Source organism: Notechis scutatus, chromosome 4 (assembly GCF_049901735.1).
Source record: "Notechis scutatus isolate UNSWTSFEM ecotype Mainland chromosome 4, rNotScu1.2, whole genome shotgun sequence".
NCBI lineage: Eukaryota > Metazoa > Chordata > Lepidosauria > Squamata > Elapidae > Notechis > Notechis scutatus.
The window spans coordinates 82,140,336-82,163,161 of record NC_142012.1 but is presented as its reverse complement, the minus strand read 5'-3'; the positions used below and the strand labels follow the sequence as shown (position 1 = coordinate 82,163,161).

Genomic DNA, 22,826 nt, shown 5'->3' with positions numbered 1-22,826 from the left:
TTGTAACTTTGATTGGTCACTAAATGAACTTTTGTAAATCAAGGGCTGCCTGTATAACCCCACCTCTCTATCCTAGCTGGATATTATCTTCCCTGTTGGAGGATGACAGTATGTCTAATTTCTTTTTTAATTTATTTTCACGGTCTTTATGACACTTAACCCACATCCTAGAAGTAGCTTTTTGGTTTCTGAACATGCAAATCCTTGCCTTTTGAGTACAGTAGATGGAATGAAAGCAAAAGAAATGCCAAGGAATTTTATTGATTTTTTTTGGGGGGGGGGGTGGACAGAAGAATCACACCAAGTTATATTTTAAGGAACATTCAACCTTGGGTTGGTCTTAAAATTCACAGACCTCAAGGCGGTAATTGTTGCACATTTTATCATTCCAAGTGCCATCATTGTACATTTCCACACATTTTTCTGCTCCTTGACCTGAAGGTTCATTCTTGTACCAGTTGGTAAAATTCAAAGGCTCCCCATTCTGGAAATGGAATTTCCCCGGCTGATCGCTCTCCATAATACCCAGATAGGCGTAACTGTTATAATATTGCACAATCTTCTGAATAGCTTTGTTCTCATTCAGGTTCCTTGGTGCAGCAATGGAGCCGTGGGCTTCTTGGCAAGTCGCTTCTGTTTGCCCAAACACAGATGACTTCCCAGTAGAGGCGAACAGCTTATCTCCAACAATCGCTATCTTTCCTTCCAAGGTCAAAGCTGTCAAGAAATTTGGAAGCCTTGCTTAGATCATCCAGATGGCCTCAACCCTGCCAGCCTTTTTGTAAAAATAAAAATTGAAGACCCACGGAATCCTTGATGCTTCCTGAGTTTGGTGGTTGACTTGCAGACTTTTCATTCTCCAACTATCACAAGCATCTACGAGCCAATGGCCAAGCTCAGAGAGCATCAAAGATCCCACAGTTTCACCCTGAACTGGATAGATTCCATTTCCATATATATAACCCTCAAAGAACAACGGACCATTTAGTGAGCATTCGGAATTATGACTGACCTTCAAAGAGCTATTTATGGCCCCCTTTCAAAATTATGATGGCTGCAGCTCCCCAGTATGACCCACCACAGGGTTGGTGCAGAGTCCTCCTGCTCTCTCTCTCTCCCCCCATCCCACCCCACTGAAGGCCTGCTGTGCTTGAGCCTCCTACCCATACTCACAGCCTCCTGGCGATTGGCCCAAAGTCAATCAGTTGGCTTTCCTGGCTAAGGTGGGACTAGAACTCACAGTCTCCTGGTGATTGGCCCAAAGTCACCCAGTCAGCTTTCATGGCTAAGGCAGAACTAGAATTCACATTCTCCTGTTTTGTAGCCTGGTGCTTACAGCACACTGGCTGGCAAGTGGCTGGCTATGCAAATGGAATGAATGAGTAAGTGAAGGAATGAAAGCATGGATGTATTTTAATCCAAACTTTTAACTTTTTAATCTGAAAAAGAGAAAGGGAAGCCATTAAAAAAGAATACCTTTTTCCATTCTGGCCAGTCTGCATTGAAGTTTTTTGATGTCCTTTTGTAGCTTAGGATCTTGGCTGGCAGGCACACCTGCAAATGAAAAATAACAGAAATTCCTTGTCAGATAGTCTGACTGAAGTTATGATTACCATGACGTGACTATCTGATCCTGTGAAATTATTTGGGACGTCTCTTTTCTTTAACGATGCATCGGAACACAAATCGGCAATAGTCTGACAGATTAAAAAAAAAACCAGAATGATTATTTGATTGATTTGTAAGCCTGGAATATTTCTTCAGTCTTTCAATTGAAGCAAATGGATTTTGTTTTGTGTAGTAAGCACAGTTTCATGTCTTTCTTTCTCTGAATACTTCCATGAAGCCAATGTCACACTGATTATTCAACTTTTTGAAATGAAAGACTCTGGTCATCCATAAAAGATATTAATTAGAGGCTCTTGCAAACCCTCCCACCAAGTCCTTTAATATGGGTAAGCCAAGGTTAGCAACGAGTGGCTATTTGTGTGTCTTCAAATTATTGTTGACACCTCCGTCCATAAAAAATACATATTTCATGGCAAGATTTTGGAAAGGTCTTTGCCCTTTCCTCATTCCTACAGCTCAGTGAAAGGGACTAGCTAGCCAAGATCACTCAGCTGGTTTTGGTCCTAAAGCAGGACTAGAATTCACAGTCACCTGATTTTTAGCCTTATGCACCAAACTGGCTCTTAGCAACAGTATAGGGGAAAAAACATTTTTGGGAAAAAACACTTACCTCCTCTCAGGCTCTAGATATTGTTAGTGCCAAAGATATATAGAATAGAGGAATAGAATGTGCAGAGATAAATAGATTATCAATGGAATTAAAAGACAGAGAAGAAATGGAGTACTATGAGATTTGGAATTTATGGTACAATTGGTTGGAAGGTAGACGCAAAACTGATAGGTGAAGGATATGTAGGAGCTATAGTAAGATCAGATAAATACTGTTTGTTACGCTTGTAAATATTTGGTTTATTTTGAATGAAGAAACAAATATGTAATATATAGTAGCAACCTACATAATTAGAAAATATGTCAATGTGAGTGACCACCGATTCTGAAACGATGTAAAGAGTGGAAATGTGTTTTTATGATGAAAATATGATTAATAAAATTTATTTTTAAAACTTAAGAAAAAGAATAGAGGAAAAATGGGTTACACTGAAACACTAATACAACCTGGAAGATGGCAATATGTTTTGTTTTAAGTTACATCCACCCTGTGAGAATGTAAGAAATTTCTCAGAGTTATATAAATGCTCGATTTCCTGGGACAATAGAAACTCAAAGGAAGGATTCTCAATTAAAAAACATTTAAGAAGTTACTAATCTCGCCAAAGATTTGTTGTTTTGATTCAGGAAAAAATATATATTGTTTTCTTTAGCTCTTACTTCAAAGGAGTTGGGAGCAGGTGTATTTTAGTTTGAAAGTAAATAGTTCCCTCTAGTGGCTAACTTTACATAGGAAGGCTAGTGAATTTGGGATGTTGCAAACACTTTATGCAAGATTAACCAATTGAGTAAGAATCTTATTTAGCAGCATTTCCGCAGGAGGCAATAAATCAAATAATTAATATTCTACAGCTGAAATCCAAGTCATAATTTTGCATTTCACAGCACGCTGGCAGTTTGGAATTTATGGCCTCACTCAGTCTGTGATCTGGGAAAGATTTGCATTGCAGATGGACAAAATTTCAGAGCTAGAAATGGTTGCAGTATGATAGATTCTAGCAATTTTTCTCTTTTCTCTTTTGGGAATTCTCTGGGCTACATACCCAGTGAGTATACATTACACTTGTATAGCAAGTGTTCATGTATTTCAGTGGGGGGTGGAGAAGTCTGTAGTTTAGATGTTTCTACATAATGGTTTAATGTAGATGTGTCTGCCGGGAGAAAAGAGGAGACAGTAAATACAAGAAGTAAGAAAACTAAAACGAACAATTCAATTAAAGGCAAAATTAAGATTTAAACCCAATACATTCATGGTTTAAATTAACTGACAAGTAGGACTCTGCTTGTTAAAAGAACTAAGTTTGCTTAGACTAACAAATCAAACTTTGAACAGAAATAGAATAACAGAGTTGGAAGGGACCTCTTCCAACCCAACCCCCTGCTTAGGCATGGACCTTATGGTGCATCCAAAGAATTATTGTCCATTAAGGTTAAAACTGGGTGATCCAGAAATGACTTTAATGCCATCATCATCATCAGAGTTGGAAGGGACCTTAGAGGTCTTCTAGTCCAACCCCCTGCTTAGGCAGGAAACCCTATAGCATTTCAAACAAATGGCTGTCCAACCTCTTCTTAAAAAAAGTGATGGAGCACCACAACTTCTGGAGGCAAGCAGTTCCACTGATTAATTGTTCTCACACTCAGGCAATTCCTCCTTAGTTCTAAGTTGCTTCTCTCCTTGATTGGTTTCCTTCATTGCTTCTTGTCCTGCCTTCAGGAGCTTTGGAGAATAGCTTGACTCCCTCTTCTTTGGGGCAACTGCTGAGATATTGGAAGACTACTATCATGTCACCCCTAGTCCTTCTTTTCATCAAACTAGACATACCCAATACAGTTTGAACAAACTTCAATTGCCAGTGGCTTTCTGAAGTAAATCTTTTAGACTGGAATTAAAGAACTTTTTTGGGGGAGGGGAGAGGGAGAAAGAAAATCAAGCTGATACAATTCTACATGGAATGGATTTTGCTTTACCAACCTCATTCCACTTGCTAAACATTTCAGATGTCTACCCGTGGCTTGTATTTACACCAGCCTAGGAGTTTTCCATCCTGCTTTCTAAAAAGTGATGTCTCTTTGCAATTATGGAACTTGAAACCAAAAGTTTCCCAGGTTGGGAAGGTGACAATAGGAGCTGAACCAATGTGGAGCAGAACCAATGACTATATTTTGAATACAAAAGGCAAACATCTCCGTGAAGTCAAGGGTTCTCATCAACTAATTTCCCTCTCTACTCAACTCTCATAATTGACCCTCTGCTTCAAGGTGAATCATTTCAGAGAGCTTGTCTCATCCCTATTTATTCCATAAAAGGGATTCCTGTTGATTCTCACCCCTCCCACTTCCAAGAGGTGGAAGGCCTGATGGCCAAATTCATTGGTCACATCCAGCTGCTTAGGCAACACAACAACACACAAGGAAAGCTCAATCTCCTTTCCATTTAAGAAAATGCCTAGAAGATGATGGAGTGAGTGGCACTAATTATCATCTGGATGAAAACAGTTTACAAAAATAAGAGACTTCTAAACCCCTTCAGAGGGCATGGCCTCTATTAGGATGAAGCAGTCTTGCAAAAAATAGTTTTTGAAGGCATCAGGAAGTTGATCAGAACATTTCATCAGGTAATATAGGAATCAAAGAGATTTTCAAAAGGGAAGAGAAGGATTGGCATAGTTTTTGTTTGGGATTCTGGATTGGACAAAGCATATCTGCTTAGATCCGGGAACTCCCCCCCCCCCCAAAGTTCACACAAAGGATGACACTCCATCACCTGGTGGCCCAGCAGGTCCTCTGACACCTGGGTTGCCCTTTGGTCCTTGAGGGCCAGGAGGTCCATTTTGTCCAGGAGGTCCTTGGGGACATGTTCAAAGGAAAACAGAGATGTTATTGTGCAACATTCTTGGGCACTTATTTCAAATTTTGGATAGAGAGAGCGCTGAATTTTTGGTTGATTGGTTCATTATGTAGTAGAAACATAAATATATCTTTAATGACCCAAACTCTCAAAAGCTGGGGTATATGATAGCTATAAACCTTCTTTTCTTTATTGATGTAAAACATTTCTACAGTGGCCCATTTCTATAGTGGTCCATCTTTTAACCAACTCTGGGCAGGTCTCAATCCAGTAATTATGGGATTTGAAGTCCACAGCAGCATACTGGGAAGGCAAAGGCAGATTGTGGAGCAAAACTAATAACCATCTCGGGATGGCAAGAAGGCAAACATCTCTATGAAGCCAAGGTTTCTCCTAACTGATTTGCATCTGTACACTAACTCTCATAAGTTAGGCTGTAGTTTGAAGGGGTGAATCCTTTCAAAGCATTTGTCTCATCCATCTTTATTTTGTGGAACGAGTTCCTGTTGATTTTCACCCCTCCTGCTTCCAAGTTTTGGGGCACTTGATTACCAAATTAACATGTCATGGATTTGGCCCACCCCACTGGCACTTACAGAAGGGACATCCTGTGGAACCCATTAGCCAAGGGATTTTGAGTGGCAGGATTGAGGAGAAGAAGTGTCTCTGCCATGGTGCTCCCATCATGACCCTCAAGAGGAGATCTGACCCCACTCTTTGGACCTTCTTAAAAAAACCTTAAAGCCAGGCGCTTGCAATTGGCCCTGGAGACCGGGGGCAGAGAGGGCTGTGTCATTCTGGAGAATGATTACTGGATTGGAAGATAGCAATAGCACTTAGACTTATATACTGTTTCACAGTGCTATACAACCCTCTCTAAGTGGTGTAGAGTCAGTCTCTTGCCTTCAATAATCTGGGTCTTTATTTTACCTCCCTTGGAAGGACAGAAGGCTGAGTCAACCTTGAGCCCGGTGAGATCTGAACTGCTGAATTGTAGGGAGCTGGCAGTCAGCAGAAGTAGCCTGTAATACCACAATCTGACCACTGCACTACTGCAGCTCCTCCTTTAAGGCATCCCACCTCTATTGTGTACCTGCCCCTCTATCTTAGCTCTTTCCTTGTTAATTTTTATGTATTTATTCTCTTACTATTTTAATATTTTACAAAAACCACTTGATCAGATTGAAAGCTGCCCAATCAGCGAGATGGGCAGCAAATGAATTGAATACATTGATAAACAAATGCCCAGTTGCCTAGGCAACACAACAAAACACAAGGACAGCTTGGTCTCCTTTTCATTGAAGAAAATACCTAGAAGATGATTGCCTTAATGTAGGAAGGCACTAATTGTTGTCTGGAAGAAACCCGCTTACAAAAATAGGGGCACTTCTAAACCCTTTCGGAGCGCATATCCTCCATAAAGATTAAGCAGTCTTGCAAAATAGTGTTTTGCCAGCTGCTGAGTGCATCAAGTGATACACCACGACATTTCATCGGGCAATATAGGAATCAAAGGGATTTCAAAAAAGGGGAAGAGGAGGACTCTCATGTGTTTTGCCTGGAATTTTGAATTGGGCAAAGCTAGAGGTTGGGACAAGCGTATCTACTCAGGTTTGGGAGCCCAAGGAAAGCCAACGAAAAGGAAGATACTCCATCACCTGTTGGACCAGCAGGTCCTTGGATGCCAGGATCGCCCTTTGGTCCCTGAGGGCCAGGAAGTCCAGTTTCCCCACGAGGTCCTTGGGGACCTGTTCAAAGGAAAACATATACTCTTTAACATCCTTGGGCACCAATTTCAAATTTCAGATATAAAAGAGCATTGGAGTTTTAGGGGATCGGTTCATTGTTCTGCTGTAGAAACATGAATATATCCTGAACTTCAATAACCCAAACTCTCAAATTGGGATATACAATATCTATGATGTTCTGTTCCTTTCCTTTCCTTTTTCCTTTCCTTTCCTTTCCTTTTTCTTTTCCTTTCCTTTCCTTTCCTTTCCTTTCCTTTCCTTTTTCCTTTCCTTTCCTTTCCTTTCCTTTCCTTTCTTTTCCTTTCTTTTCCTTTCCTTTCTCCTTTCCTTTCCTTTTCCTTTCCTTTTGTTTTTCCTTTTCATTCCTCTCCTCTCCTTTCTTTTCCCTTCCTTTCCTTTTCCCATTTTAAAGCTCCACTCTATGATTATAGATTCCCCCCTGAAGAATTCACCAGTAAAATGTTGACTCGAGAAACCACACAGAATGTTCTTCTGTTCCTTAGCAACAAAATAATCTCTGATTATTTACAATTGCATTTTTTTTGTCACTTAATCATTACCATCGACGTTTTTGTTATTTCCAAGCTTACCTGGACATTTTATCTGCGCATGAGCTTCTATCAGCAACGCAGCTGTTAAAGCAAGGATCTGAACCAGCTGGGAGGACAGCATCCTTTCCCAACCAACTAAAGGAAGAAAAAAAATATTTTCACCAGGTGGCCTTACATCCAAATAATCTTTTATTTCCAAAATGCCTTACAATGAATTGAAAAAAAAAAAGGTTGAAGAGACTTAAGCATACATATAATGAGCAGGTTATTTAAATTAGGGAATGGCATGGTGATCAATAATGTTGGTGTGGTGAGTGGTGAAAAGTAAAACATAGGCTAAGGAGTCAGTTAAAAAAAACATCAGCCAGAGTTGCAGCATTTCACCCTCCGTGCATCAAACAAGGTTTCCTTCATAATCCATACCTCAGTTTTTCACTTTTAGGATGAAAACAGCTACTTGTACTTCTGTGAACAATTTGATGCTGGAAAGAGTATTTATGGAAAGCATAAGTGCATATTAACAATCTTGATTTTGGCTGATGAAGATCCATAACATTGCATTATGCAGCATCTCCGTGTCTCAAAAAGTTATACCACTTCACTATGGGAAGATCAGATCTTCTTCAGGTTAAACTCAATTCCTGGTGACTTCAAAAACACATTCATGTAGCAAAATGATGGAAGTGGATTCTCTTTGCCTTTTTAACTTTTCTGTGCCTAACCAAGTAGTAGCCACATCTGGTCCAGTTTAGGGTATCAAAATTAGTCACCCAGCTGATTTTCATAAATTAAGTTCCACCAGTTCAAACTTTTATCATACCACAATAGGAACAAGTCAAAGCTAGTCCATTATGCGGATTCAAGCAATATGTGAACATATTCTTCTTCTTTAAAAAATGTTTGTTAAAATTGTGAATACAGAATAAAAACTAATCAGAACTAATCCTTAAAATAGAAAATGAGGAAAAAACCAGGGAAGAAAAGAGCAAAAACAAAAATGGAGAAATTGAAGAACAGAAACAAAAGGATTATAAAGAAGTGATTTCCAATTTTCTTTGATAGCAGTATATCAGCTAACCTCTTGCCCTTTACAGTAAAGCTTTTGTTTTTCCTGTGGTCTTTTACTTTTAGTCTAATCCTCAAAGCTGTATATCAAAATTTCATTTTTCTTTTCTGTTTTCCACAAAAAGCATTATTTCTAATGAAAGCAGTCTATTTGGCCATCCCAGCAAACATTAAAATGTTTTTTTGATAGAGAAATGGCCTCATTGTGTTTTATTTTACTTGGTAATCGACACAAATTTAACAATTGCAGTCTGCAGCAGTAAAGGAGACCCTTGGAAATCATTTTGTTATCATTTATTTAGAAAATATTTGATACTTCCTCCCTTTTTAAACCTTTATTCTACTGGTAGTTATGAAATTCTCAACAGCGTTTTCTTCAAATTGATAAATTAAAAGATGGACATATCTAAATGACAACATAGGGCTACCCTTCTTTATTCCAAAATTATATATTTAAATTACTTTAAAATTGCCCTTCTCCCCCTTTTCAATTCCAATTCCAATTAAGTCAGCACAACAGACTATTAATTACTATTATTGCACGATGTATTAATTTTAAAAATGGCATGCATCTTTGTGGAATTCTAAAACGTACCATGGAATTCCATAGATATCTACTCAAAAGAAAGTCCTAAAATGTTAGGACCCCATTCACAACAAACTAGATAGAGGTTGTAGCTTTGAATGAAGGATTTCAACTTACCCTTTTCACTTCAGGTCTAAATACTGAGGAACAGTGAAACATTTCAATTTATAGTGTATGTCAATACAATTATTGTCTTGTATTCTTTCTTTACCTGTCCCCTCTGTTTTATTTACATATTTGTTCCATTACGGAAAAAGATTTTATAGAATAATCATCTGTCAAAACTGATTTTCTTTAAGAAATAAGATATATATAATATGTAAAAAATCAATAAACCATGTTCTTGGACAATACAGTAGACCAAAGGAAAGAGAGAATGTAATTCTTTCTCCTGGAAATTGTTTGCACATCTAAGGTTTCCATAAGATGATCTAATTCATTCATAAGGATATATGCCATGTAATTTTTGAGGCCTATCCAAACTCTTCTCTGGACAACTGACTATAAAACACACATTCTTTGTGTACATTAACTGTCCACACAGTAATAGTATGTACACAGGCAGATGGAACAAAAACAGGATTAGAAATCTTATACGGTTGACTTAGAGCATATAGCATGAGGAGGATGTCCTGTTCCATATTAAAGACATTTAAAAAAACAATGCATGGAAAGCTTCACAAAAGAACGGAAGGATTACTACATAAAATTACTTATGCAATCCCAGAATCCATCATTTGGAAGGGTCCCATAAGGTGAGAAAGACCCACTGTTGCTCAAGGTAGCAAATCAAAAACAAAGTAACCCAAACAGGTGGTTAACAGATTAACAGAGTTGGAAGGGATCTTGTAGGTCATCTAGTCCAACCCCCCACCCAAGCAGCAGACCCTATGCCATTTTTGACAGATATCCGATATCTTCTTGAAAGCTTCCAGAGATGTCGCTTGCACAACTTCTGAAGGCAGCTTCTGTTCCATGGGTGGATTGTTCTCCCTGTCAGAAAATTCCTCCTTATTTCTAGGTTGAATTTCTCCTTGATCAGTTTCCATCCATTATTCCTTATCTGGCCTTCAGGGGTCTTGGAGAATAGCTTGACCCTTTCTTCTCTGTGGCAGTCCTTCAAATATTGGAAGACTATTATCCTGTTTCCCTTGGTCCTTCTCTTCACTAGACTAGCCATGCCCAGTTCCTGCAACCGTTCATTGTATGTTTGAGCCTCCACTCCCCTAATCATCCTGGTTGCACTTCTCTGCATGCTTTCTAGAGTCTCAACATCTTAGTCAGTTAGCTGCTGCTCAAAAACTTCCAGCAAAGGGGATTGTGCCCTGATAGAAGCCATGATGACATACTGAATTTCATGAATCATTATGGAAACAACACAGATTACTAACTTGCACAAATTGTACTTTGCTAAAATGAAGTGGAGCAAAAAAAATTTTTAGGAATCGATAGGGTATTGTTATCCGTCATGATGATGAGAATCACTTTCTTTGGGACTAAAACACATTTTAATATTAGGTGAACATAAATCTAATATTAAATATGTTGACGAGAATTTCTAATCTATTGAAATTGAAGAAGTAAAGTATGTGTATAGGGAGGATTACAGGAAAAGGGACCTCAGTCTCTTCTTTCCTTTCCTCTCTTCTTGTTGAGACTTTGGAAAAGGTGTAGAGAAGAACAACTTATTAAAGGCCTGGAGACAAAAATATATGAAAAATAGTTGCAGGAATTGGATATGGCCAGTGTAGAGGAAAGAAGGACCAGGGGGGACATGAGAGCAGTATTCCAGTATTTGAGAGGCTGCCCCAAAGAGGAGGGGGTGAATTTATTATCCAAAGCACCTGAAGGCAGGGCAAGAAACAATGGATGGAAACTAATCAAGGAGAAAAGCAACCTGGAATTGAGGAGAAACTTCTGAACAGTGAGGACAATTAACCAGTGGAACATCTTCCCTTCAAACATTGTGGCTGCTCCAACACTGGAGGATTTTAAGAAGAGACTGGACAGCCACTTGTCTGAAATGACATAGGATCTCCTGCTTGAGCAGGAGGTTGGACTAGAAGACCTCTAAGGTGCCTTCCAGCTCTATTCTATTCTAATTCTAACCAGTAAGATGACCTTTGTTGCCATTCTAGCTTCTACCATATCTGGGATGCAAAAAATTGGATGCCCACCAAGATGTCAGTAGAGAATTTGAGCCCTTAATCTTGTTGCTGCCACCTTCAGATCACTTCTATTTTGGCAATCCAGATATGGCATTCTTAACTTTGAGTGATAGGTAAACCAATGATTTCTAGCTGTAATTCAGCAAATGGGTGGTATTGGAAGTCTGTATGGATATGATAAATGGACTGGGGGTAGTTCTGCAGGAATCTCTTTATGTCTCACCATCCTAATTTCTGAGATCCTATGGAGCAGCAGCCTCTTCGGCTGGAGCAAGAGAACAGTGAGTGCCAGGGGGAGCCTTCCCAGAAACTAGGAGCACAGTGTAAAATGTCCATCTGGGAGAGATAAAGTTGGTTTCTGTATGTGAGCAGATAGAAGAAGGAGAAGGAGGAGGAGGAGGAGGAGGAGGAGGAGGAGGAGGAGGAGGAGGAGGAGGAGGAGGAGGAGGAGGAGGAGGAGGAGGAGAAGGAGGAAGGGAGAAGGAGAAGAAGAAGAAGAAGAAGAAGAAGAAGAAGAAGAAGAAGAAGAAGAAGAAGAAGAAGAAGAAGAAGAAGAAGAAGAAGAAGAAGAAGAAGAAGAAGAAGAAGAAGAAGAAGAAGAAGAAGAAGAAGAAGAAGAAGAAGAAGAAGAAGAAGAAGAAGAAGAAGAAGAAGAAGAAGAAGAAGAAGAAATAATCATAGACATTCTTGAAAGATTTCTGGATTTTTTTTTCATTGCCATTTAGTGAAAAAGAAGATATTTACCCCAGCATCACACAAAATGGCCCCAACTTGGCTTCTAGCATAGTTGAAACATTGAAAACCTAGTTGAAGTCCAATCAGTTAAAGGACTTCAATCAGTGGGAAACCACTTGTTATAAGTGAATTCCTCGCTCTTAGTCCTTTGCGCCTTCAAACAGACTGTAAACAAAACCTTGGACTCCATGATGGGGAATTAAACCTTTTACAAATAACCTTTTATAATTTCTTTATTTCATGCAATGCAATAGCTGGAGAGCTCCACAAATTCTCTTTAAATGTTTTCACCTCTTTGATGCTCATTGCCATGGAAATGATTTCTCTCAACAAATATTGGGTGACTGTTTAAATATTACAGGAGCAACTTTCCATTGTGTTAGTTTTGCTGTAATATGTTCAGACTGTGTACAGTATTTAAGAGTGTGTCCCTACCCTGTTTGTGTACTAATCATGGTCATAAGAAAGCATCATTTAAAAAAATATTTATTCATATTCTTTTTACAGGACTCATATTCAGTCATTCTTGTTCCTGGTTTGAAAAGGACTTCTTGTTCTTTTACTCTGTTCTTGGCATCATTAAGAGATAAGACCAATAATGATTCAATTGCACTGAATCCATTCCTTCTGAAGGGTTATTAGAATTTTAGAATATTTAGCATAAGCAAAATCTTCCTTCCAGTTGAACTCAAGTGCTGGTGATTGAACTCAAGTTGGTAGTATCTCAACTCTTGGAGACGAACTCAGGTTGAATTCAATACCTGGTCAGATTCATTTAGTTTTCTTGACAGCAATACTGAAATTGCCTTTTCCATTGCCTTTTTCCAGAATGTTCTTGATTTTTTTTTTTTTTTTTTAAAAAAATTATACGGCCACTCAACTCACTCTCAATGATTCTGGACAGCTTACAAAGATAAAAAAATTCATATAAAAACCATAAAAAGCAATAACCCCCAATAATTGGCAACAAAAACCAGTCAATCAATAAGCCCTAGTCATCTGTAAATCAATATTTTAATTTCTTTTAAGCATCCAGAAATTGGAAATGCTTGATTGTAGCCACCATGTCATGATCAAAACCCTGATCCTCATGATTTGATTCTCATGCTTTGGAATATTGGGAATTGTAGAAGACTGAAGGCTGATGAAGATTTTACAACGAATCTGTTCAGAGGACTACAGTTCCCAGAAGCCACACCAATTCCACTGGTTTAGATGTTAAAACAGGAAATTTTAAAATTCACAGATAATGAGACGATACTGGTTGCATTTTTTGTCATTCCAACTTCCGTCAGTTTGCATCTCAACGCAATTTTCCACCCCTTTTCCATTTGGTTCATATCGACGCCAGTTGGTATAATTCACAGGGGTTTCATCGAAATACTCAAAGGCTCCTGGCACTGAACTCTCCTTAATTCCCAAGTAGGTATATTGATTTTGCTCCTTCACAATTTGCAAAATAGCATTGTTCTCCTTTTCGTTCATGGGTTTTGCAACGGAGCCTCCTGAAAGCTGGCATGCTTGGATTATTGAGTCAAAGCCAACGCTCTTCCCATTGGTAGCAAATATTTTGTTCTCCACCTTATTTATCAATCCCCTCAAGGCCAGAACTGCAAAAAGAGAATATAAAGCACAATTATCCATCTTGTCCTATCATCCGGCAATTCTTAAAGTGCAAATTAACATTTGTTTTTGCAACTCCAGATCCTGACTATGCATGCATTAACTAAACACATTTGAATTAGTCCAGGTTTGATCCATGCTACTGTCTCAGGTGTCCCTCTATAAATCTGTCCCATTTCCGTACTAATCTAAAAAGATCTCTCTAAATGAAAATTCAGATTGAAATGTCTCGGAGTCAGTTTCAGAGTTTCACCCCCCGTAATACTTGTCTACCCGTGTTTGAACTTTGTGTTTGCACATTGGAAAAAGTGCAAAGCTGACCAGCTAAGATGATTAAAAGTCTGGAGACAAAAACATATGATGAACTGTTGGAGGATTTGGGTTTAGCTAGTCTAGAGTAAAGAACATGATAGGAGTCTTCCAGTATTTGAGAAGTTGCCACAAAGAGGAGGGGGTTAACTTATTTTTCAAAGCACCAGAGGGAAGGAGAAGAAACAATGGATGGAAACTAATCAAGGAGAGAAGCAACCTGGGATTAAGGAGAAACTCCCTAACAGTGAGGACAATTATCCAGTGGAACAGCTTGCTGTTAAAAACAGCTTGCTGTTGTTTTTTTAAAGAATAGACTAGACAACCACTTGTCTGAAATGAGATAGGGTCTCCTGCCTGAGTAGGAAGTTGGACTAGAAGACCTCTGAGGTCCCTTCAAGCTCTATACCAATTGATTGACTCTCACATTTGACCGCTTGCAGTAGAACTAAGACTTCTGAAACACTTCCAGTTAGATTGGAAAAGCAGTGGAACATCAAAACCTCCAAACATTTTGGATAGCATCCTTATTCCCCTCCCCCAGTACTCTCCTAAATATGTTTTCCCACAACAATTGTTGATAGATACATTTATGTATCATTTACAGGAGATTTTTACATGCCCAACTGATTTTTGAAGTTTACATTTTCCCCCTTCTGTGATCACTTGCATAGGGATGGAGTCGACTTGAGTGAATGGAGCTGAAAGTTTACTGGCCGGATACCCTTCCTGATGTCTATGTGGAGTTCACAGCAGATATTTTCTCCTTGCGCCCAGAGAGAAAAATATCTGTTGCTACCTGGGATCAAACTTGTGAGGGGAGATCTCCAGCTCTAGGCAACCACACTGCTCTTTTGGAAGTTTACTGTAGAAAATTGAAGATCAAAATTATCAAAACGAACATGGATCAAAACAAAAAACATGTCAGCCCAATCAAAATGCTTCCTAGGGCACTCAACCTCCAAACGTTTTTTCAAATATTTTTTGAATGTGCTTGAACTTTAATAATTTGATTTGATTTGAGAAATGGTTACACCTCTGATTTCCCAATAGGAAAATGAATATTTCTCTTAGTTTTACATTTGAAAAAGTAAAGCCAAAGCTTCCTTCTCAAAAAGCAATGGAGAGACCAAATAAATGCAAGATTTTAGGGGAAATGTAGCTTATCTCACCATCCCCTTTTCAAAAAAAATATCATTTATTTTTGGCCTTTCATGAAAGCTACTCCCGGGTGAAGGTATTCACTTTGCTGACATCGTTTGCTTTCCGTAATTCTTGGAATAGGAAAACCAAGCAGCGTACCTCCTTCAAGCCTCAGGATCCTGTCTCCCAGACTTCTGAGCACTTTCTGCACATCTGGATCGAGAAAAGCTGCACGGCCTGGAAATAAATAGAAAAACAATCCATTTAGCTTCGAGGATCAGCAGAACAAGCCCATTTCTTTATTCAGAATTTTGTCTCTGGAGAATACTGAATTTCCCCGTGGCCTGTCAAGTATTCTACACATGGAATATTGCATCCCATTATGGTTGCCAAACTATAAAAATGGTGTTGATACTTTAGAAAGAGAGCAACAAAGATGATTAGGGAGCTGACAGCAAGAACAATCAACCCATGGAACAAAAGTTGCCTTCAGAAGTTGTGGGAGCTTCATCATTGGAGGCTTTCAAGAAGAGACTGGACTGCCCTCTGCCAGAAATGGTGTAGTCCAGTCTCCTGCTTGGGCAGGGAGTTGGACTAGATGACCTACAAGGTCCTTTCCAACTCTGTTAATCAGTATCAGAATCACTGTAGTTCAGGGTTGTACTATGGAGTCCTTGATAGTCTCTGAGCTTGGTTGATTTCTTGCAGATGTTTCATTACCCACCCAGATAACATCATCAGTGCTGGCAGGAGGTAGGGTTTGTGGGCTGGAGGAAGCAGAGGAAGGAGGGGGAGGTGGAAGAGAAGGAGAGGGACAACTGTGAGGTCCTCAATGCTCTCTGAGCTTACTTGTTTGTTTGCAAATGTTTCATTATCTGACTACATCAGAAATGTTTGCAAGCAAGCAGCCAAGTTCAGAGAACACCAAGGATGCCATAATGATGCACTCCCAGGTAGTATGAAATTGGTGACATAATATTAAGGGTGGGTGGGAATCAATTAATTGGTGGGGCCTTGGAATCACAATGAAATCAATAATTCTTGGACTACCTTCTGGCCCAGGGGGTCCATGGTCTCCTTTCTCTCCTGTTTCACCTTTCAGTCCACTTGGTCCTGGAAGCCCATCTCTTCCAGGAGCACCTGGCAAACCATTGGGGGGTCCCATGGGGCCTGGGAAGAAACAAGAATCAAGGAATTGCAAGCTGAAAGTAGAGCATATTCATTTCTTTATTATTATTATTATAATGGTAAAGAAACAAATTCAGACATTGTTTTAAATAAAGAAATAAGATGCATTGACAGCAATTAAAATAAATAATAAATTCAAGGCTGGGAATAACCTTCTTTCTTTCTTTCTTTCTTTCTTTCTTTCTTTCTTTCTTTCTTTCTTTCTTTCTTTCTTTCTTTCTTTCTTTCTTTCTTTCTTTCTTTCTTTCTTCTTTCTTTCTTTCTCCATAATATAAATATGTGCAGTTGTGGGATTCCACCACAGAGAAACATCTCTCCTTTAGTTGCAATAACGTATTCATCCATGCTCAGACCGAAGAGGGAAGAAGAGCCATCAATCCCTGCATACCCTGCCTGATCTTACTGCCATTTTAGCAAAATGATGGCACAAGATTTATACAGTCAAAGCCAACTGAGCCAACCTCATCACTTAAGGAAGCTTCACTACCACCATCCGTTGCTGTTCTCCAAAATTTGAGTAATGTGAATCAGTTGCAGATCAGTTCTCTACCCTTAAGGGCAGAACATTTATACCTGGTGGTCCTGGGTCCCCTTTCATGCCATCCCGTCCATCTCTTCCAGGTAGCCCATTAGCCCCTGGGGTCCCTGGAATTCCTGGAGCCCCTGAACATTTGCCCTCCTGCCCGTGACATGGTAGGGAAAAAATAGCCAGTACTGATGCCACATAAAGCAACGTCGATGAAGTCATTTCTGCTTAGCTGGAAGAAAAGAAAAAAAGGAAAAAGAACATGCATTCACATTTTACAGCATTGTTGGACAAGAGACGCCCATTGTATTACCCATCCCAGACCCTACTTATAACATTTCAAATGGGACCTTCACCCACTCAAAGATGTTTGTTCCACATTGCATTGATCTGACCCAGCCACAGAAGGTTGCGGTGGCAAAAGTGCACCACAGAACTCAGCAGAACAAAGTAAAATAAATATTGCCTTGCAACATGCAACCGGTTACCTCCAAACCCCAAATTTGCACATAGCCCTTAAGACTGGCAGCTACGTGCAAATGGCAATCACTACGATTTCCCAGGTCAACTTACTATTCTTTGTCGCTGTGATAATGAAGGAACGGGTTTTGAAAGCATCTGATTTATAGTAGTATTTACGATTGGGAAACAGCAAACTTAAGTGGACATGTGCTTGTAAGTGCTTGTAAAATACAATAAAAGCTAGGGGTGGGTGAGGTTGATTTACTGGGCAAATACTTTAAACAGGGTGACAAACCCACCATGGGGACAAAATAATATATTGTGAAAGTGCAGATCAAATTTCTTCTCCAAGTGGATTATTCTCCACTATATAGTGGCACCTTGGTACTCAACGTTAATTGATTCCTGGAGGCGTGATGAGTACAGAAAATGATGAAGGCCAAATAAAATTTTCCCGTAAGGAATAATATAGTGAATCATAAGGCAGTCTACACAGACAAGTTCTAGCTTGTGTATTTGAGTATCAAAACAAGCAATGAGTACTGGGACAAAAAAAAAAAAATCAGGTCAAAATGCATCAAGTACCAAATTCACTAAGTTTCAAAGCAGTTGAGTATTTTAGAATGAATGAGCTGGAAGGGACTTTGGAGGTCTTCTAGTCCAGCCCCAAGCTCAAGCAGGAGAACCTATACTATTTCAGACAAGTGACTGTCTATTTTCTTCTTAAAAACTTCCAGTGATGGAGCCATGATTTCTGAAGGCAAGTTGTTCCACTGATTAATTGTTCTCACAGTCAGGAAATTCCTTCTTAGTCCTAGGTTGCTTCTCTCCTTGATAAGTTTCCATCCGTTGCTTCTTGTCCTACCTTCAGGTGCTTTGGAGAATAGCTTGACCGCCTCTTCTTTGAGGCAGCCCCTCAAATACTGAAATACAGCTATCATATCCCCCTTAGTCCTTCTTTCCTCTAAACTAGCCAAACCCAAATCCTGCAGCCGTTCTTCACATGTTTTAGTCTCCAGGCCTTTGACCTTAGTTGCTCTTCTCTGAACATTTTAACAAGGCAACAAGGCAACACTGTAATACGTGGAGAGAAATTCACTTGGCAAAACACACCTATAAACTATTAAATTTATCGAGGGGGAAAGTTTTAAAAGATGTAGGACCCTGTACATACTGAGTCCCACTGAATGTGGGGAGAACCTTCCTTTCCTTCTAAAGTATTTCTTGACCCTCTCATACAATGATGATGAGGATCTTACCCATTCAGTCATGTCTGAATCTTGACAATTCTATGGGCCAGGCGGTCTCTCCACATCTTCCAATCTTGCACTATTTCCTTGAGTTGTCCTATGCTCTGGCTGATGTCAACTTTGATGGTGTCAAGGCATCATGTTCTTTACCAACCTGGTTTCTTTTTACCACTAACTCTTCCAATAATAATTGCTTCCTATAGTAAGTTCCCCCACGTGGCATGGCCAAAATAAGTGAGATGCAGTTTTGTGATTTTGCCTTCTAGTGACATGTATGGTGTTATACTCTCCAGTACTTATGTATTCCTTGCTATCCAAGGAATACTCTGGAACCTTCACAACAGTGGTGGGATTCAAAATTTTTTTACTACTAGTTCTGTGGGCGTGGCTTGGTGGGCGTGGCAGGGGAAGGATACTGTAAAATCTCCAGTCAGAGATGGTATTTGCCAGTTCTTGGACAACTCAAAATTTCCGCTACCCGTTCTCCAGAACTGGTCAGAACCTGCTGAATCCCACCTCTGACTTCAGAAGCACCACAATGAGTAGATTTTCTTCCTGTCTTGCTTTTTTAAGGTCCAACTTTCACAACCATAGGTAGCTACAGGGAACAGGATAGAGTAGACTAACCTACATTTGGCTGCCAGGCTGACGTCCTTGCTTTTTCATATTCAGCTCACATTCACCATTGCCGTGCAACCCAGTGCAATCTGACAATTTATTTTTGGGGTGCATTCACCGGTTTGCCTCTCACATATAGTATCTCCCTACAATCCAGCAATGGTGTATTAGAAGGAGGAGAAGATCTGGTTGCTCAGCAGGAGGAAACAGATCAATTTTTGCATCTCCTGAACTTCAGTTTCCGACTTGACTTTCTACCACACTCCCATGTCCCAGCATATGGACTGCAACTTGCAGCAGTGAGATCAACATGGAAGACGAGTAGGATGTATTTATTTTGTAGTGGAGATCTTGGGTTACCCAATTCGTTGAGGCCAGTGGGATATCATTCTGAATATGGAGACAATGAAACAAAGGAACTTCTGCTAAGCTTGATAACTCCAGGCACGAAATTTTGGGTCTGGACTATCTAGAACTGTGCCGCCTGCGGTCCAATCTAAGCATAGTTTCACAAAATTGTCTGCTATAACATCTTGCCTGTCAACTGCTTCTTCAGCCTCAACCACAATAATACACAGGCAAACAACCGGTACAATCTCAAGGTAAACCACTCCAATCTCGATTGCAGAAAATACAACTTCAGTGGTCAACGCCTGGAACGCCCCACCTGATTCCATTGTTACAGCCTCAACCCCTCACAGCTTCAACCTCAAACTGTCTACTATGGACCTCACCCCATTCCTAAGAGGTCCTTAAAGGGGGTGTGCATAAGCACACCAGTGTGCCTACCGTCCCTGTTTTACTGTCCCCATTTATCTGTATTTACTTCCCTCGTTCTTGTTTATGTTCATACTTATACTTGTCATCCTGTACATGTTATCCTGTACTTGTTTGATAAACAAATAAAATACTAAAAATAAAATACAAAAACTGTCTTCCAGTACTTGAGGTGCTGTCACAGAGAACAGAGGATTGATTTAATTTCAAGAAGTCAAGACAAGAAGTAATGGATGAAAGCTTATTAAAGACAGATCAAACCTGGACTAAGGAGAAGTTTCCTGACTTTAAGAACAATTAATCAATGGAATGGGTTGTTTCTCAGAGTTAAGGGTGTTGCATCAGTAGAAATTTTCAAGAATAGATTGAACAGTCATTTATCTGGAACAGGGGCCTTCAAATTTAACAGCTTTAAGACTTGTGGGCTTCAATTCCCATAATTTCTCCTTCAGTCATGTTAGCTCAGGAATTCTGGGAGTTGAAGTCCACCAGTCTTAAACTTGTGAAGTTTGAAGACCCTTGATCTGGAATGATTTAGGGTCTCCTGCCTTGATCAGGAGGTTGGATTAGAAGACCTCTGAGGTTCCTTCCAGCCCTTTGATTTTGTCTTCTAAATAAAAACGCAGAAATGTTAGGTTCTATCTAGACCCCTTCCTTGCTGTAGTAGTTTTCTAACTGAAGGAAGCATTCCTCCATAAAATCTTTCATATCATGGACAGGAAGACCACGTGATGATTTTTTTTTTCCAGAGAAGCTTTCCCTCACATCGGGAAGATGTGCTGGAACCCAGAATGTCCCAACACATCCTGAAGATGTGAAGTTAGGAAGATTGCTTTAGAAAAAAAAACACACAACACTGTCTTGAAACCCAGGCCATTAGGGCACACTTCCAATCTTGCAACCACAATGGAACTGAGTCAGCAATGACTCTCAGAACAACCATTCTAAGAATGCAAAGGCTCCATTGATCTTCTGCTTTCTTCTGTGTGATATTTTCCTCAAGTATGAATAGCCCGCAAATAATACCAGGGAAGATTAAGAGCAGTACTTCTTTTAATGTAAACATCTCTCATAATTTGAGTAGATCAAGTGGGAAACAATCACCTTAGCTTGGCTTTGAATAAAAAGAACATTGTGTTCATTTGTCCCAAGAGTTGCACGTTACTTCTGCTTATTGATTCTCAGGCACCACATGATCGCCCAACTGCTGTTGCTTGGGGAACATGAAATAAACTATAATCCCACCCCCCCGGCATTCTCCCAAATCCATTGGAATCATAGAATCATGAGGGTCTTCTAATCCACCCCCCCCTGCTGAAAGCAAGAGACCTTATTTCATCCTGGACAACGTGCCTGTCCAACCTTTTCTTGAAGACCTCCATGTCAACCCTGAAGCTCACCTGATGGAAGCCATCTTGGAACTTCAGCTTCATGGGGGATTAGAGATAGCTGGGGTTTTGTAGCCAAAACAAAATACTTTCTCTTGGGAACCAAGGACATTCTCACACCTGGTTGGAGGAAAGAGGAGTAGTATCACCAGGCAACCAGAGAGTGTGTTGATTGGACCATGTGACTGATTGTTTGGGGTTTAGGGAAAACTTTTACTTTTAATTAGGTGAAAACCGTGGGAAACCTCAGAGTCAGTTTCCACCAGATCTGTGCCAATAAATGTATTCTTTGAGGAATCTACCTGCCTCGGAGGTTGGCTTGCTATGGGTCTATTACTTGGAACCCCAACACTCCAGCAGTGGAGCTCCCACAATTAAATGGAAAAAAAATTAGAAGCAAATTGAATTATTTAAATTTAATTAAATTGAAACATTAGAATCTGTGGCATTCCTGTAAAGAGATAAAGTGGCATCAAATATCTTTCCCCTCTTATGCAGCAAATATCCTGCCAAGTTTGTGGAATAGCCAATAGCTTCTTGTACAATCTTGTGATCCATTTTATTTGAGGGTCCGATCTGCTCAGATTTGAGGGGTGGCTTTTGACCTTTCAAGAGCAGGATAAGAAGCAACGGATGGAAAATAATCAAGGAGAGAAGTAACCTTAAAACTAAGTAGAAATGTCCTGACAGGGAGAACAATTAATCAGTGGAACAAGTTGCGTTCAGAAGTTATGGGTGCTCCATCACTGGAGGTTTTCAAGAAGAAATTGAACAGCCATTTGTTGGGAATGATATAAGGTTTTACAGATTACAGATTAACAGAGTTGGAAGGGACCTTGCAGGTCATCTAGTCCAGTGGTCCCCAACCTTTTTGTACCAGGGACCAGTTTCAAGCACAAACACTTTCTCAAGGACCGGGGAGAATCCGAGTTTGGTGGTTTGCTTGCAGACGTTTCATTACCTGACTAGGTAACATCTGATGTTGTTACCTAGTCGGGTAATAAAACGTCTGCCAGCAAACCACCAAGTTCAGGGAGCGCCTCGGCCCTGCCTCCCTCAGCCCCATCCCTCAGGTGTCTCCCTCCCTCCCTCAGGTGTCTGCCTCGTTCCTCTCTCAGTCGCTCTCTCGCTGCTCCACCAGCCCAGGAAGAAACTGCTTCAAAGAAGCCGGGGGGGTGGCTTTTCCTGTCGCCGCAGCTCCTCCGAAGCGCCCGTTTACCCCCACCCCGCCCGCCCGCGCGCGTGTTCAATCCACAGTGCTCCGTCTCTGCCTGCCTGCCTTCTTCGTTTCGGAGCAGCTTTGGCTGATAAAAAGAGGCGAATAGTTATTATTCTCAGCCGAAGCTGCTCCCAAACAACCAAACAGGCACGCAGGCAGAACGGGGCACTGAATTGAACCGCGCGCGGGCGGGCGGGGTGGGGGTGAACAGGTGCTTCGGAGGCACTGTGGCGACAAGAAAAGCCACCCCCCCGGCTTCTTTGAAGCAGTTTCTTCCTGGGCTGGTGGAGCAGCGAGAGAGCGACTGAGAGAGGAACGAGGTGGGAGGAAACCGAAGCCGCTGAGCCAGAGAGCAGGACAGGCTTTGGTTGCTTCCTCCCT

At 40.3% G+C, this 22,826-nt stretch overlaps 2 protein-coding genes across 4 annotated transcripts; both read right to left on the bottom strand.

The window, feature by feature from the left end:
* Positions 1-241: 241 nt before the first annotated feature.
* Positions 242-9,375, bottom strand: LOC113419144 (pulmonary surfactant-associated protein A-like). Of its 2 annotated transcripts, none has more exons than XM_026678401.2 (6): positions 9,157-9,375; positions 7,428-7,523; positions 6,748-6,837; positions 5,006-5,086; positions 1,477-1,554; positions 242-717 (listed from the first exon to the last, which is right to left on the bottom strand). In XM_026678401.2, exons 2-6 carry the CDS (start codon positions 7,507-7,509, stop codon positions 341-343), a joined length of 708 nt encoding a protein of 235 aa, XP_026534186.1. In that variant the 5' UTR covers positions 7,510-7,523; positions 9,157-9,375; the 3' UTR covers positions 242-340. The 2 variants fall into 2 exon arrangements, with proteins under 2 accessions (XP_026534186.1, XP_087820072.1); XM_087963946.1 differs by having other exon boundaries at positions 5,006-5,083; positions 6,736-6,837; positions 9,157-9,289.
* Positions 9,376-12,415: 3,040 nt separating this feature from the next.
* LOC113419143 (pulmonary surfactant-associated protein A-like) lies at positions 12,416-22,073 on the bottom strand. Of its 2 annotated transcripts, none has more exons than XM_026678398.2 (5): positions 21,239-22,073; positions 16,779-16,963; positions 16,068-16,187; positions 15,177-15,254; positions 12,416-13,552 (listed from the first exon to the last, which is right to left on the bottom strand). In XM_026678398.2, the coding sequence occupies exons 2-5, from the start codon at positions 16,951-16,953 to the stop codon at positions 13,176-13,178; spliced, it is 750 nt and encodes a 249-aa protein (XP_026534183.1). In that variant the 5' UTR covers positions 16,954-16,963; positions 21,239-22,073; the 3' UTR covers positions 12,416-13,175. The 2 variants fall into 2 exon arrangements, with proteins under 2 accessions (XP_026534183.1, XP_087820049.1); XM_087963923.1 differs by lacking the exon at positions 21,239-22,073 and adding an exon at positions 17,220-17,870.
* Between the last annotated feature and the right edge of the window lie 753 nt (positions 22,074-22,826).

Bases quoted from the DNA above. Each gene is read 5' to 3' on its own strand.
- LOC113419144 (XM_087963946.1), bottom strand. From the start codon at position 7,509: ATGCTGTCCTCCCAGCTGGTTCAGATCCTTGCTTTAACAGCTGCGTTG. The intron at 5,084-6,735 runs CTTCCTTTTCGT...GTCCCCAAGGAC, and splicing joins TCCAACAGGTGATGGAGTAT to CTCCTGGACAAAATGGACCT. The intron at 718-1,476 runs GTATTCTTTTTT...ATTTCTTGACAG, and splicing joins ACTGGCCAGAATGGAAAAAG to CTTTGACCTTGGAAGGAAAG.
- LOC113419143 (XM_026678398.2), bottom strand. From the start codon at position 16,953: ATGACTTCATCGACGTTGCTTTATGTGGCATCAGTACTGGCTATTTTT. The intron at 16,188-16,778 runs GTATAAATGTTC...GTTTCTTCCCAG, and splicing joins AGGGGACCCAGGACCACCAG to GCCCCATGGGACCCCCCAAT. The intron at 13,553-15,176 runs GTACGCTGCTTG...CTCTTTTTGCAG, and splicing joins GATCCTGAGGCTTGAAGGAG to TTCTGGCCTTGAGGGGATTG.